General features: G+C 42.3%; 2 protein-coding genes across 5 annotated transcripts in view; one reads left to right on the plus strand and one right to left on the minus strand.

Annotated features, from left to right (window-relative positions):
* The window catches only part of car (vacuolar protein sorting-associated protein 33A), a 57,227-nt gene extending 47,899 nt beyond the window's left edge, over positions 1–9,328 (minus strand). The window contains exon 1 of one of the 2 annotated variants that reach the window (XM_067126028.1): positions 8,804–9,328. In XM_067126028.1, coding sequence (XP_066982129.1) covers positions 8,804–8,893 — 90 coding nt within the window. In that variant the 5' untranslated portion in view covers positions 8,894–9,328. The remainder of the gene's footprint in view (positions 1–8,803) is intronic. The other variant, XM_067126029.1, reaches the window with a different exon arrangement.
* A 388-nt stretch (positions 9,329–9,716) lies between these two features.
* Positions 9,717–15,047, plus strand: part of LOC136851632 (small G protein signaling modulator 1-like) — a 535,265-nt gene continuing 529,934 nt past the window's right edge. For all 3 annotated transcript variants that reach the window (XM_067126026.1, XM_067126025.1, XM_067126027.1), the window contains exons 1-2: positions 9,717–9,902; positions 10,019–10,062. In XM_067126026.1, coding sequence (XP_066982127.1) covers positions 9,884–9,902; positions 10,019–10,062 — 63 coding nt within the window. In that variant the 5' untranslated portion in view covers positions 9,717–9,883. The remainder of the gene's footprint in view (positions 9,903–10,018; positions 10,063–15,047) is intronic.

The following is a 15,047-nucleotide window of genomic DNA, read 5'->3' on the forward strand; positions in this document are numbered from 1 at the left end:
GGAGGCAACAGAAAGACGGTAGGGATTTCTCAGTCGAGCAATCTCTTCATGAATCTTCAAGTGAGCAGCATGTTCCATCCCGATCACTCAAACCCGAGGCCAAGCTCACTTGCCAATACATCCCCACCGGGGATGCATCTAGCTAACTGAGATGTCAAATGTGCTATACAACACTCGAGTACCTGCAAATGTCGACAGATGAAACAGGAGGAAAAAACAATTCCCTCTCGTTTGTTGACAAATGCCACTACTGTGGTTTGTTGTTCAACAAACCAGTGAGTGTCACAAAACTCATCCTGAATTCTCGCAAGGCCAGAAGGCTGCCTTGAGCCCAGGATGTTGATGAGAAGATACTAATTGTCTCAGTCACACACCTTCAAGACAAAGTCTTACAGGTGTGTGCCTATTCCTCGATCGGTGAATCCGTAAGTAGACACACGATATGAAGGGAATATGCAAGCATATTCGAAGGTTCCTTCAATCAAGCATTAGCCTAACTCCTTCCTCATACTTCAAAGAGGAAAGAAGGATGGAGGAATGGAAGGAGACTTCCATTCTCCACCATGGGGAAGCTCTGCAAGATGACAGAATACTGAGACAATTAACTCTAGCCGGGCTGGTATTTCCTCAATTGGGAGCATGGGAGAGGAAGCGGGATGAAAAAACTGCCGAGACCTAAGGGAAATAGATACTTCTCCTGAAGGAATCCATTCCCAGGTCTCGGCAACGTCCCTGCCAGCTCCAGAGACTTGATAAGTATCATTTCATCCAAGAATCTGCAGTAGGAGAACTTCTTCCTGGTCGATACTTCTTTCTCTCTTCCCTTCTTCCTTCCTCCCTTATGGGAAAGAGGGTGGAAAGAGACACAGTTATGCGCACTTTCCTAGAAGGGTAGGAGAGGCTATGTTCTGCAATCTTCTATTGAAGACTGGGACTTCTTAGGAGTTGAGGTGGGGGCTGGCTTGAACTTGAGGTCGAGTCAAGATGACTAAGACCCAAAGGTCTTGGCCACTGTCCAAAGGACAAGGCAGTGCCCTGGTACGAACCTTGATTACCTGGCCAATCTCTGCAAGAGAAAGGCAGAACCAAGAAAGGTTCTTTCCTAAGGGTTGAGCCAACTAGGGACTTACAAAACCGGAGATCCGAATTGGGACAAAGTCCTTCTTCTTAGCACCAGAATTGCCCACAGAGCTGCAGTCGGCCAGACCCTCCAAGGCAAGAATTTGTATTCTGTCAAGGCAGGGGAGAAGCTTGGTGTCTCAACCTGAATGAACTCCTTCTCCGAAGAAAAGAGTTCATCTGGTCGAGAACGCTCTCGGAAGCAAGGACCACGGCGGCCCCCGACACTCTCGGCCCCTTGGGAACTGCAAGGGTTGTGAGTGATAAGATTATTCATTGGGGGAGTTGCTGTCCTGTCCCGGGGATCCTTGTGCTGACGAATCAGCGTGAAGTTCTCCGAAAAAAGAGGGTGATTGCAACTTGAAGAGGAAGACCCTCGCTGCTTCCGAAGTGTGAAACTCCTGTACCTCTCCCCTTGGAGGGAGCCTTGACAGATCCCATGAAACACTCCTCGGAAGAAGAGCACTTGTGCCGGCAAAGCACTTTCCTGGGAAGAGCAAAAAGTTCAGTCTAACAGAGCCGAGAACCCGATTTGGAAAAAACCGAGTGGGGCTGAGCTGAGCTGAGCCGATTACGTGAATGCAATCCAGACTGGAAGGTATGCAGTGTGCGGTGGACTGGGAGGCAGGCGGGGTGAGCCGAGTCGAGCTGAGCCAGTCTCAGAAGCACAAAGGCTGGGTGGGGCGAGCAAGCTGAGTGAACCGAGCCGAAGCTAGTCTCGTAAGCGTGACCAGGGGCCGAGCTGAGACGAGCCGATCGCGCGAACACAATCGGAACTGGACAGGGCACAACTCGTCTGCCATGAACTATTGCTAGTTTCCCGAACTCTAGACTCCTTCGAGGCCGAGGCCCCACGAGAAGAAGGTTCAAAGAGGAATTCTGTCTACTATCCTGCATGCTGGAACCCTAAGGTTCAAGACACAAGTATGAAACCCAGACAAGCAACTGAAGCAGCTGGCAGGCAGTATTGAGACATCTGGCGTCTCGGCACCCAGACACCTGGCATCTTGGCTCCCAGACACCTGGGTGTCTCGGCACTTCCTCTCGTCCTGTGCCTCTTGTCAGGAGAGCGCTCGTGATTCATAGAATTCGAGCTACCCACGAGACTCCCAAAAATTGGGAGGCGGATGCTTTCAGTTTCCTAAGAGATCAAAAGAACCAGGCACAGACCCAGTCTTAGATGCAGACTTCCAAGACTAGGAAAGAGGGCGCGGCCCCTGAAACGCCAGACCCCACAGGAGAATATGAATCGGTTCCCGCCTGAGGGCGGGAAGAGCCAATGAGAGAAACTTGTCTCCCGGAAAAGAGCCAGTCCCTTAGAAGTCCTGCACGACTCCTGACGGGAATCTCTTCCCTGCTTCTTCTGACATTCGAACTGACAGGATTGAGACACCAGGCTGGGGACCCGACTGAGCACTGGTAAGCACTCAGGGAGCGCTTGTGGTGCTGGCAGGAAGAGCTGAGACACCTGAGTGCCTCAGCCCTTTCTCTTGCACTGCTCCCGAACTGGGCCAAGGAAATACTCTCCATAGAATCTCGAGCACTGGAGTGGCTCGCGAATGAGCGCACCAAGCAGGCCCCGCTTAGAGGCGGAACCTCTAGGACTGGGAACGGGATCACAAAGTGAGGTCTGCGCGCCTCGGCTCCCAAACACAAAACCCAGGGGTATGCAACCGGTTTCCCAACGCAAAGGTCGGAAGAGCTAACGAGACCCACTGCCTCCTCGAAGGAGGCAGTCCCTAGATGTCCAAGGGCATCAAGGGGAAGAAGCAGCCTTCCTCTCCTTCGGCCGACGGAAGTCTGTCCGATTCCCAGGACCCACTTGGACCTCGGGAGAGGATGGGAAGAAGCAGCAGAAGACGAAATCAAAGATAAGATGAAGAAGACGGGGCTACTTCCACAGGGCGACTTCCTTCACCTCCACTCCAACATCTTCTACAGGATGGTGGACACAAAATATGGTAACTTCCAGGGCAGTCAGGCAGGAACACAACAGAAGCGGCCCAGGACATGACCACCAGGAGAAGCAGCAGGCATGATCAGGACAGCTGATGCAGGAGCTATGGCAGCGGCTCGAAGTCAGGAGCTACTGCAACGGCCAGGAACATCACTTTCCACAGGGTGACTTCCTTCACCTTCAAGCCGACAGCTTCCACAGGATGGCGGACATCGTAACCTCCGGGGCAGCTGGCAGGAACACAACGGAAGCGGCCCTGGGCACGACTGCCAGGAGAAGCAGAAGGCACAATCAGGACAGCCGATACAGGAGCTACGGAAGTGGTTCGGAAGGCAGGATCTACTGCAACAGCCAGGAACATCACATGAAAGTCACCAACAGTGACAGGAGACCAGGAAGAGCCCCCCACAGACAGTTGTCGAGTTAACAGGAGCGTAACACAGGGAACAGCAGCAGCAGCTGGACCACAGATATGCCACAGCATACATGAAGGCCAGCAATGACAGCGATCGATCCACATCGGTGGGAATAAAGTAGGAACGATCCCGATGTGGAACATGTCATCCAGCCAGGTATTGTGGTTGATCCTGAAGCAACACTTAAATGAACGTTGGGGCTCCTTCATGCGAGATATCCCCTGAGATATCCAGCCAACTACTGCTACGTCTGCGATGCTCACTGTCAATCTGACAGAAAAAGCAAAGAGGATTAGAGAGGGGAAACTGCCCTACGCAGCGAGAGGAGGTACCCAAGAAGAGGTCGCCCGACTGCCTGCCCCCCCTCCCCTTGCAGTCTTCGCCCGACAAACAAGAGAAGAGGGCGAAGGAGAGAGATCTCTACCGAAGGTGAGATAAGGAAGAACCTATGGGGAGAGAAAAGGATGGATGGGAGGCCACCAAGGGTGCCATGGAAGCGTAACTTATGGATGACGCCCGCAACCTCCCACCCGCCCCGCAACTCTCTTAGCATAGGCGGCGAAAACAACACTCAGCACAAGTAGGAAGGAAGTAGTCATGCCCTTGTACATGGGGGCCAGGAGCCCAAGAAGGGAAGCGAACTCTTATGTCCCAATCAATGTAGGGGAGAGAAGATATTACATCCCAATCTAATATCTCCGAACGTACAAGGGAATGCCTTCAGTATCTAAATAAAGGGCTACTGGAAGAGAAGCATTACCACTCGGTTACACTCCTTTAAATACGCCTTAGGCCGTCAAACCCCAGACACAGCACAGGGGAACGATGGCTATGCAAGGTTATCACAAATCGTGGGTTTGTATTAATAAATTTCAAACACGTAATATATACAGAAAAATACATACATAACGACAGTCAGGCAGAGAGATCCGAAACCACACCTACAATGCATGACGGCCGAAAACAAACTGGAATGTTTACATCCGGGCAGGCGGGTATTCCCGCCTACCTGGCGGTAGTTACTGCCTAACCACCTTGCTCAAGAGTTTAACAGCCATTTCCATCCTATGCTGAAAGTAATTCCTAATGTAAAGGACAGATGGTTTGTATATCGTGTCAGAACAAATGCAGGTTATATTGTTTTCAAGACACCTAAAAGATTAAAAGTATGGTTTTCTATGTTTTTTTTATGGTTTTCAACAATGTCTCAGCTTACAATGATTTTTGGCTTACGACATGGCGTAGGAACAGAACCACCGTCGTAAACAGGGGACTGCCTATATATGAATAGGTTTGCCCAATCTAGAATCATAACTTTGTTGCAAAGAGATCAATGAGAGGTTGGCCGAATTCTCTCAAAATTGCCTCGTAAACTACAGGGTTTAAGTCCGTTTGGGGAGAGTACCTGGCCCGTACTAGTTAATTAATAATAACTGAGCCTTTCCTAGCTACAGGCCAAACTACATTGAACAATCTTATGTAATGCCTTCTTTCCTTAAAAAGCTCTGAATGCACCTACAAAATTTACAATAACTCATCCCTTATTGTGAAATATTAGGCTAATGGACACAACATACTTAAAAACACTGGAATAATAAAATGTCAAGGGAAAATAAAATATAGTGGCACATGTTTAAGGCAGATTACATGTGCCTCCTTAGTTGGTTAAATTTTTTTACATGTACCTGTATATAGAAAAAATTAGTACATAGAAATCAAACGCATGGACCTCCATATACTGCCTAATATGGTTTATTTTTGTAACAGGGAAAGATCACTAAATCATTAACATACAGTCGACCCCCAGTATTCGCAGGAGACGTACACCACTATCCCCCGTGAACATCTTAAATATATGAATACTTAAAACTCCTCTAAAAATGTGTTATATCTGCCTATTTTGATGGCTCAAAACACAAAAAAACCCTATAAAAAAGCTTATACCTTAAGATTTTAACACTTTTATCACAAAAAGTGCACTTAGTCATGAAAATGATATGAAAATACAGTAATTTGTGAATATTTCCGTAAGAAAAATACCACGAATAGATGAATTTTCCGTGAATAATGTATATATATGTTCCACAGAGAAATCTGTGAATAGGTGAAGCTGCGAATCCAGAACCACGAATAGGCGGGGGTCCACTTATATTTAGTTTAAAAAATATATACTCATAAGCATGAAAATCTGCATGGTTATTTACACTGACTAATTTGCATGTATACGATAAAATTAAACATACAAGAAAACTTTAATCAACATATTAAGACATTTTTTATGATGAAGCTGAGCTCCTTATATATTGATGAAAAGTATTTTCCACTGGTTTTTAAATGAAAGTTTGACATTTATTAAAGAGCTCACACAACTATAAATGAGGATCAGTATGAGGCAGCATATTCTGGCTTGATCTGCTTATGTGTTTGATTACCACATGCAGCATATGTATTCTTCCTGTTAAAAGATTTTTTTTTCTACCTCACACTGAAACTCATGGCCAAATAGGTCTAGCAGCAGATATGTAGGCCTAATGATGATAAATTTAAAAATTTAATTGTTGGAGAGAATGATTAAACTTTTCTTGGTAGAACTAAGCATTAGTGCTGCATCGGGTATTTCCTTTAAAATTGACTTCTCCTATAGTATTTTGGTTGCATATCAAGAATTTACCATCATTTTTTGTCGGTTGACTGTAATTAACCTGTAATTGACCTCAGAACTGATTATGTTTTTGCATGACTGGCCATCTTGGAATGCTATCATGCATGCGCAGTGTTATAAGGGAACTTTTGGTAAAAAGAAATTGGTCCCCTACGGCCTACTAGGTTAAGTTAGGTTAGTATGGTTTCTTTTATAATAGATTTCCTTAACCAATTCCTTCTTGAACATATGGCTCCCTAATGACTTTCATATTCGCGGAACTGTTCCATACAGTCTGTGTGGAGCTATTACTTGAAATACCCTTTTCTTTTCAGAATTAATTCTGACTGAATCAGACTTATCTGTGACTACTGAATGGTACTGATGCCACTTGGTGCCAGTGGAAGCTAGTTAAACTGTGTCTGCATTTGACAAAGTTAGTCTGCTTGTCTGTCCCCCACTATTTTCTGATGCAATATTTGATTCCTAGATCTGTAACATCAATCATAATCAATGTTGTGTTGGATACCATCAACGCTCATCCTAAATGACTAAATAACTGGAGTGGCAATACTACAAAATTATTATGCTCGTCATTCTGCTATACTAGAGGTCACTTGGTAGGGAAGGTAAAATGAGACAAAGAATCCCAATCAGGTCAGAGCAAGGTGCCTCAAGATACAATTAGGTACGGTTGCGCTGTACCCTCAATGAATCATGTCTTTGAGCTGCTTTTAAACTGGCTAAGATCAGCAGAAATAGTTTAGGTATTTCTAAGTATTAGCTCTGCACATGTTTTTACCTTGGAAATTGGTTTTTCCTATACTTTTTGGGCTGCTGATAAAGCAGATGCATTTGTTTGTGGTTGGACAAGGGTTACTTGCCCCCTAACTCTACCCGACAGTAAAGGGGGACTGGGAATTTGGGGTTTTGGGTGGGGGAGAACGCACAAACGGAGTGGCCATGTTTACATTGTGGAAGCGCACTCCGGAAGTGTAAATCGCCACGGAGCCATTCGTAGCAGGGAGCAGCTGAGGGAAGGGGAGGAACATGAGGGAAGGCAGGGAGAGTTGCTCATGTCCCCCCAAAATGCGGGGGAAGGTGAGAAGTGGCAGGGGAGGGGGCAGGGAGTTTTGCGCAGAGGCAAAACGTACTGTCACCGAGGAAACATGGGGGTGCGGGGGTAGGTAGAACGCATTAGGAAGAATAACAGGCTACAAAAAACAAAACGTCATCTCCTTTCCCATCAGCCCTAAAATTATATGGAAAGCCAATTTCCAAGGCACCAATTAGTCCACAGGAGGTCAAATCTCATAAAATAATCTGGAAAAAAAAAAAAAACACAATTTGAAACACTAACAAACCAAGCCCCAATAAACTTACCTTTGGGACTCTGAGCCTGTTTCACACCAGGGGCTAAAATTTGCTTTTTTTTTTTAAAGGCCGTGACCTTGACGCAGCTGAATTAACATCTTGTAATTGCCATAACAATATATGTTAGTTTCCCGGCAGTTGATGTAAAATTTTTCACAGGTAATGGCCAAAGGGTAGCGAGTGACAGGTTCAAAGGAGTGTATGGCAAGGAATCTGCCGGTGTACTGAAATGAAATGCTTATGAACCGTCCAAACGCAAACAGGCGCGTGCAGTAGTTGGAAAGACCTCCAACAGCAGGAGAAACTTCTCAATTCCTCCTGAAACCCCCTTCGCTGTGTTTAATACTGGCACGTGGGGGTTCAAATGTATTTCGCCGTATTCAGTACTAGCCCCTGGGGGATCATATGCGTGTTCAGTACTAGCCCCTGGGGAATCAAATGTCCCTAAGTGCATTTCGCAAAACTGAAACTTTAGAAGGTCCGGAAACGAACATTAACTCCCCAGCCACCCCTTTTTCCTCAGTAAGGAGTCGGCCTGTGTACCAAAAGCTCCCCTATAAGAGTGCGCATGCGTGGCAGCATTCGAAATAGCAGTTGTAGTGAAAGTTTTTGTCTTTTAATGGCTACCTTTGTCATCTTGTTCCTCCTGTGTTTGTTAAGGGTTTTTCATCTCTGTAATGCTGTAAACAGTAAATTTTGGGCCGTCTTCTCATCCCCTGTGGTCTACCCCACCCATAAGCCCACTTTCCCTAGGGGTCCCCTAAATTGTAGGGTAGTAACAAGCGGGGGAGCAAATCACCATGTCCCGGAGGTATACCCCACCCATAACCCCGCATTCCCATCGGGTCCCCTAGCTTGTTGGATGGAGGGAGCAAATCAACTGTCCCAGTGGTATACCCCACCCATAACCCCACTTTCCCATCGGGTCCCCTAGCTTGTTGGATGAAGTTCTGTAGTTAATTACAGGTGAATTACAATCGTGCGACAAAAACTGACGGTAAATCCATTATTAGCAATCAAAAACCTGTAGAAAAAGTTAAGTAAGAAGGAAATCGCCGCCGCGGAGCTACTACTTAGATCTACCATAGGTGGTATATTCAACTCTTCTGCACTTCCCCATCTAAGCGCTGTGCTCGTTAGCTACTACGCAAAAATTTTGTTTAATTACCATTATTGGTAATTAACCAAATGAGGTCTAGCCTAGGTCAACCCCAACCTGACTAGCCTGTATAAATCTAGCCCATAATGGTTAATATTCTTATTGAACAGAAAGAAAAATTATTTCAAAGCCAATACCTTTGTGCCTCCTATCTTCTCCAGAAGATTAACCAAATCCAGTCGAGTTGCTTCTCTAATCAAATTAAAATCTACTTTACCACCCGTCATTGTCTCTGGTTCTGTTTGTTTACATGTATAAGGAACACAGTTTCTTGCTTTCTCACCTCAAGAATCGCTTCCGAATAGACTTAACACTAAAAAATTGTGATTATATGGTCTTAGATTATCTACACCATATCTCTTATGGCATCTATACAATCAATAGTATCCAGACGAACCTCCCCAAATGGAGCGTTTCAGCGAGTTTTGTTTATTCAGTCGTTAGATTAGGTATTGTTACTTATCAATATGTGAAAATATTAGTAATTTTATTTCTGAATATTTTAAATTTTTTAAATAAAAATATATAATGATAATATTTGAATAACAGATAATTATCAAATGTTGTTATTTTACTCTTATGCGCGAATCACTTGAATTTGTGAAAATATATGCTGTAAGAAACAAAGCCACTGTTACCAACTTTTAAGGCGCTACTTTGACAGGAGCACATTAAACTCGTTTTGATATCAGCTGCGGGTAATGCTAGTGTTAGAGCCTTACTACACTGTGGTTTCGTTCTATAAGCACTCACGTAGTGAACAAAATTCAGTCTTCTTTTCATCATTTAGAAAGAGTTCGATTATCTGAATAGTTGTCTACATATTACCATTTTGCAATGTATTCTGTAAATCATGTTATGAAATTTGTGTTCTGAATAAGCTTCTATAAATAATTGTCATAAGGGAATAAATTTAGGTCTTGGCAAAATTTTCTGCGTCCTGATGCTAGTGATACTTGTCGACGAAATACTCGAACAGCGGAAGGCTTCGTTGCCTCAGTGATACCGACCATGTTGGGATGTCATACAACTGAACACGACCGTGAAGGTAGTCGCGAAATACGGCAGTAGGCGCACCAGTTGTGATGAGCCGTCTTTCGGGCAAAGAACATCTCCGTGTGTTTGTGCATTCGGCCTATTTCTTGGGCTGTATTTTGGTTCACTGAAACGATACCAATTTCACTTTCTGAGAATTAACACTCCCCTATTTCGGCAAGATGTCGATCATTATAGATGGTAAGTGAGCTGCAGTGCGACATTTAATTGATTTATTAATTGCTATGTATGCTTGCTTTCTTATAAACAATTTAGCTTTTAAAGAAATTCAGACGAATAACCTTTATTTTTTTCAGAGGAGGAGTTCAAGGAGAAACTCATCAGAAACATGAAGAAAGAGGTGAGTTTGCCTGTGCAAAGTTGTTGGCTCGTTTATATGGGAGTGTCATGCATATGGGATCACTCCAGCCTTAACCATATTGTAGTTGTTAATAGGTCAAGTTTGGTTGTTTGGGACAGTGTAATGCAAATAACGATGCTTGAGTTTATGCTTAGCCCAAGAAGCTTGACGTTACGTCAAGTGTTTATGTAGCATAAATTTTCGTACTGCCATGGCAGATAGTACTTAGAATTCAACGTAAGGTAAGGTTGTGATGTTAGACATCAACAGGGCGTTTACTGGAATGGTAATTTTACCTGTTGCAGACATGCGAATAACTGCCCACTTGATTCAAGTTTATATCCAGCACATTTTTATATAGGGTTTGAGATGATGATTTGAGTATGACGAACATTGCCATTGATTTGTCTTTGAAATAAGGTAGTTTTCGCAACGCGGTTAACAAACTTATAAAGAAATAGACCTATAGCTGAGGCGCTTATAATGCCATGTGGTAAGTAGGCAAAAATGTGTTGTGTGCAGTACTAACACTGGTTTCCAAACACAGCAGCTTTAGATGTTTAGATAGGTGCGATGATTCTTTTTAATACACTTCTTTTATGTTGTGGGTGTCATGAGATAGACCTATGTGAGCTCTTTAAGTTTTCATTTAATTCGTTTCATTAGTTTGCGTGTTTTTATCCGGATGGCTTTACGTGCACGCGTGTTTTAAAATAGACGGGCTTTGCTCGAGGTGTATTACAAAGTTATGGTCAGCCATGTCTAATGTAACTGAAGTCCCAGTATTCCTCGTGGTCGTCCGTTATATGTTTGTGTGTGTGTGTGTATTTGTTTGTGTGAGCGTGCGCACGTATGTGGACCCAGGTTACGTTAAATAAAATCTCTGGTTCTTTTTGTATTTGGCCTTTATTGAATTTCTTTTCGAAGTTGTTTATTACTCGGACGATGAGCACGAGACCTCCAACATTTGAGGATAGTTGGGAATGTAGGCTATAGGCTTGCAGTTTTACGATTTTGATCATTTACTTTTTTTTCTTATTTCTGTTGGTCAAAAAAAAAAAAAAAAATTTATATCTCAGCAGCAGATGCTGTTCATCCTGCGTCTTAGTTAAGTTGGCTTCGGGTAGTTTGACCTCGGTAGTTTTATTCCCGAGTTTTGTGGCATCACTCATGAACTCCCTCGCTATCCTCCCAACAACTCTCCCCCACACCCCATATCCCTTCCTCTGTCACATGACCCCTGGTAACCTGGCACATACTATTTGATTTTACCAATTGGTAAAACAGTTTTTGCGCGCCAATAACTGTATAAGAGCAAAATGCTCAGTAACTTGAATACGAAGAATTCTGCAACAGTTTTCATTGTCACTGTCTGCTTGTACGGACATTGTTTAATTAACATTGGAGCAGCAGCATAATTCGTTAAGGGTAATTAATTCGTGTTGATTGTCGAATTACTTTTTCAGCGTTGAAATCCGTCACAAACTTCTATATCTAGGAAGAGCGAACTACCGGGAAAGGGTTAGGTGATAAAAGGTCAATATTTGAGCCATATTTTTCTGCTTAACTTTCTTGACTTAGTTAAACCTCAAGAAACAGTAGGCATGTAATTATTTTTATTTGCTTTTAAAGTTAGTGGGTCCTCTCCCCCCTTTTTTTGCTTGTAAGTGAACTGCTCTTTTATTTTTATCTCGTAGATTATTATCAATCAAAATCCTGAAAAGAATGATACTGTCAATCCTTTTTTTTTCTGGTCAGTTCAGAATGTTGTCTCAAGATGGTTTTCTTAACTAAATTCTGAATCAGTTTTGATTTCACATCGCACATTTGTGTGTTTGTCACAACCTTCTTCTGTATAAAGCCCGTAGTGCTTTGGTTATGAATATTTTCAAGTTTTCCACATAATAGTACATTTTTTCAGTAATAACATGAAACTCAGGTGGAAACGCACCACTCGTACGTGGTTAATATTATATAATTATTTTATAATTGGACTTTTGTATATGCATCCAAGGTCGGGAAACCTACCAGATCATCATTCACACGCGCAACATTACCGAACAGGTGTCAGTTAAGTGCTCCAAAGTGTAGACTGAAAGCCCAGTTTATTTGAGTATGAGATTTGTATGCGTACGTAGGTACATTATGTCAAGGAGAAACACTCGTTCGTCTCTACATTTGACTTGATTACTTTTGACACTGCCACATTATCTCAAGGTAAAGACGCAGTTGATCTGATTTGAATGTAACTGATGAGAGGAGTTGCAACATTGTTATATTTACGAATTTGCTTTTCAAGAGTGTTTCATACTCTTCTAACTATAAAAGATCTTTTTAGTAAACAGTTATATAACAGTCTCTCTGCTGTTGAAAAAGAAATCTGGTCATTAGATGGTGAATAGTAAGTTACATGTATAAGTCCAGGTAACAAAAACACTACAGACGTTAACTGCCGGCTTATTTTCCAATATATGTTTTAATCAAGGAGAAATGTGGAGAGGAGCAACCTTTTTTTGTTTTGTTTTTGTTTAACAATTGGCTCCTAAATTAATCTAAGGTATAAAACCACGAAGAACGTTCATGAGTCTAATTCCAAATAACTAAAACATGCAGTAAAAAGACAGATAAAAATAAGCAGTAAAACCAAAATGTTTCCATTTTGGGTCATTGGGCGAGATGCCACGGAATAATTCTAAGATGCAGTGGCATGCATATAAAGGTCAGCCGGCGACATGAGTCTATGCATTTCAACTTCGGTCCCCACCTCACTTGATTCACACCTGATAACTGGCGCGTTTTTAAAATTTGACTCTGAAGGTCCGAGTATCGTTAGAATAGAATGACAGATTTTGCTCTTTTTTTGCATTTAATCTTTGACCACATCAAGAAAATTTTTCGATTTTCTCGTTGTGTGTTTTGTAAGCATTTGTTTTAGGAGCAACTAAACTTGCTTTACCAAGTACGTTTATTTTTTTCTCCGATATAATTTTGTTGTTGCTTGCATGGAGTTACTTTTACAAGTATTTTTATTTTACTGAGAGAGAGAGAGAGAGAGAGAGAGAGAGAGAGAGAGAGAGAGAGAGAGAGAGAGAGAGAGAGAGAGAGAGAGAGAACGAACGCTCACTATCCAGTTTAATAACAAGTCAAATGTAGCTGAATTTCACGTTTAGCTCTTTTGTGGTCACTCAAAACTGTAAGCCGTCTCGTCTGAGAAGCGGGGGTCTTATACATAGCCTATGTATCTATTGTCTCATCTCTCGGAGTATTGGACCCATTTACCCTCGACTTTTGAAGTGTTCTTCTCATATCTTGGAGGTACGGCGTCAACTCAGGAAATGATAATTTCCATTTCAAGCGTGGTTCTCATCTTGAAAGTAGTAGTCTCATCTGCTGAACTGGTAGTCTTGTCCGAGTTAGAATGAATTTTTTTTGACGCAATAATCTCATAATTTTGAGTGGCAATTTCGTCTTTAAAAAATTTTTTTTTTTAACTAATATTGTCTTCTTTGAAGTCGATCTCGACTTCAGTTTTCTAATGCAGGTCGTTTCATCTATTGACGTAAAATTATTTTGAAGTGTCAGTCCCCATTTTAATTTTGTTAGACTGACCATTTGAAATGGTAGACCCCACTTTGATTTGATTTGTCTTATTGTTGGAATTGGCAGCCTTCACTTTGATTTTGTTAGTCTGAACATTTGAAGTGGCAATCTCTTCTTTGATTTCATTAGTCTGAACATTTGAAATGGTAGACTCCTCTTTGATTTTGTTAGGCTGATCATTTGAAATGCAATTCTCTTTGATTATGTTAGTTGGAAGATTTGAAATGCCCTTTTTGATTTGCTTAGTCTGGGCATTGGAAATGATAGATTTCTCTTTGATTTTGTTAGTCTGACCTTTGGAAATGGTAAACTACTCTTTGATTTTTTTGGGCTGAGCAGTTGAAGTGGCAGTCTCCTCATTAACTGTGTCAGTCAGAATATTTGAAATGGTAAACTCCTCATTGATTTTATTAGTCTGAACATTTAAAGTGTCTCTCTCCGCTTTGATTTTGTTAGTCTGATTACTTGAAGTGGCAGTCGCCACTTTGATTTTGTTAGGCTGATCATTTGAATGGGCAGTTTTCTCTTTGATTTTGTTAGTCTAATCATTTGAAGGGATAGTCTCCACGTTGATTTTGTTACGCTGATCAGTTGAAGTGCAAATTTCCTCTTTGATTTTGCTAGGCTGATCATTTGAAATAGCAGTTTCCTCTTGGATTTTGTTAGTCTGGTCATGTGAAGTAGAATTATCCTCTTTTATTTTGTTAGGCTGATGATATTAAGTGGCATTCTCCACTTTGAATTTGTTAGGCTGATCATTTCAAGTAGCAGTTTCCTTTTTTTATTTTATTAGTCTAATCATTTAAAATGACAGAGACTGTGGTGACTGTTCAATAACGGCCCTTTTTTTCTAGGCCTACACCTGCTTTGAGTAGGATGGTATGTCCTCAGCAAAGCTACCTATATTATTATACATCTGACAGTCTGAATACGTCACATGCCATAATTTATCATGCGTTATTGCACGTTTCACTGCTTATAAGTGACGAAATTTCGTACGCATATAACCCTCCGTAAGAGATACTGTTTGGGAATCAGGTGAGTCTGCCGTAGGTGAGAGGATGGACTTGTTTCTCGGCTATTGTCTGTCTTTAGGGTATGTCCACATTACATTGAAACATGTTATAAACACACGTCTGAAACCTATGGCACACAGATCACAAACAGACTGATTTTAAGTCAACGAATCATTAGTGCTTCTGACGACTATCCAGCATTTGTCAAAGGTTCTTTCTCCACTTTTACGGCCGTTGACTTGTTTTCAGCCTGTTTGAGATGTGTAGGGGATAAGGCGCCGACGTATATATGTCATGTTTTACTGTGTGTGGACGCACCCTGAATATCGTAGATACGCGGAATCACAATGCCCAATATTCATTTGTGGA

This window comes from Macrobrachium rosenbergii, chromosome 23 (assembly GCF_040412425.1).
Source record: "Macrobrachium rosenbergii isolate ZJJX-2024 chromosome 23, ASM4041242v1, whole genome shotgun sequence".
Classification (NCBI taxonomy): domain Eukaryota; kingdom Metazoa; phylum Arthropoda; class Malacostraca; order Decapoda; family Palaemonidae; genus Macrobrachium; species Macrobrachium rosenbergii.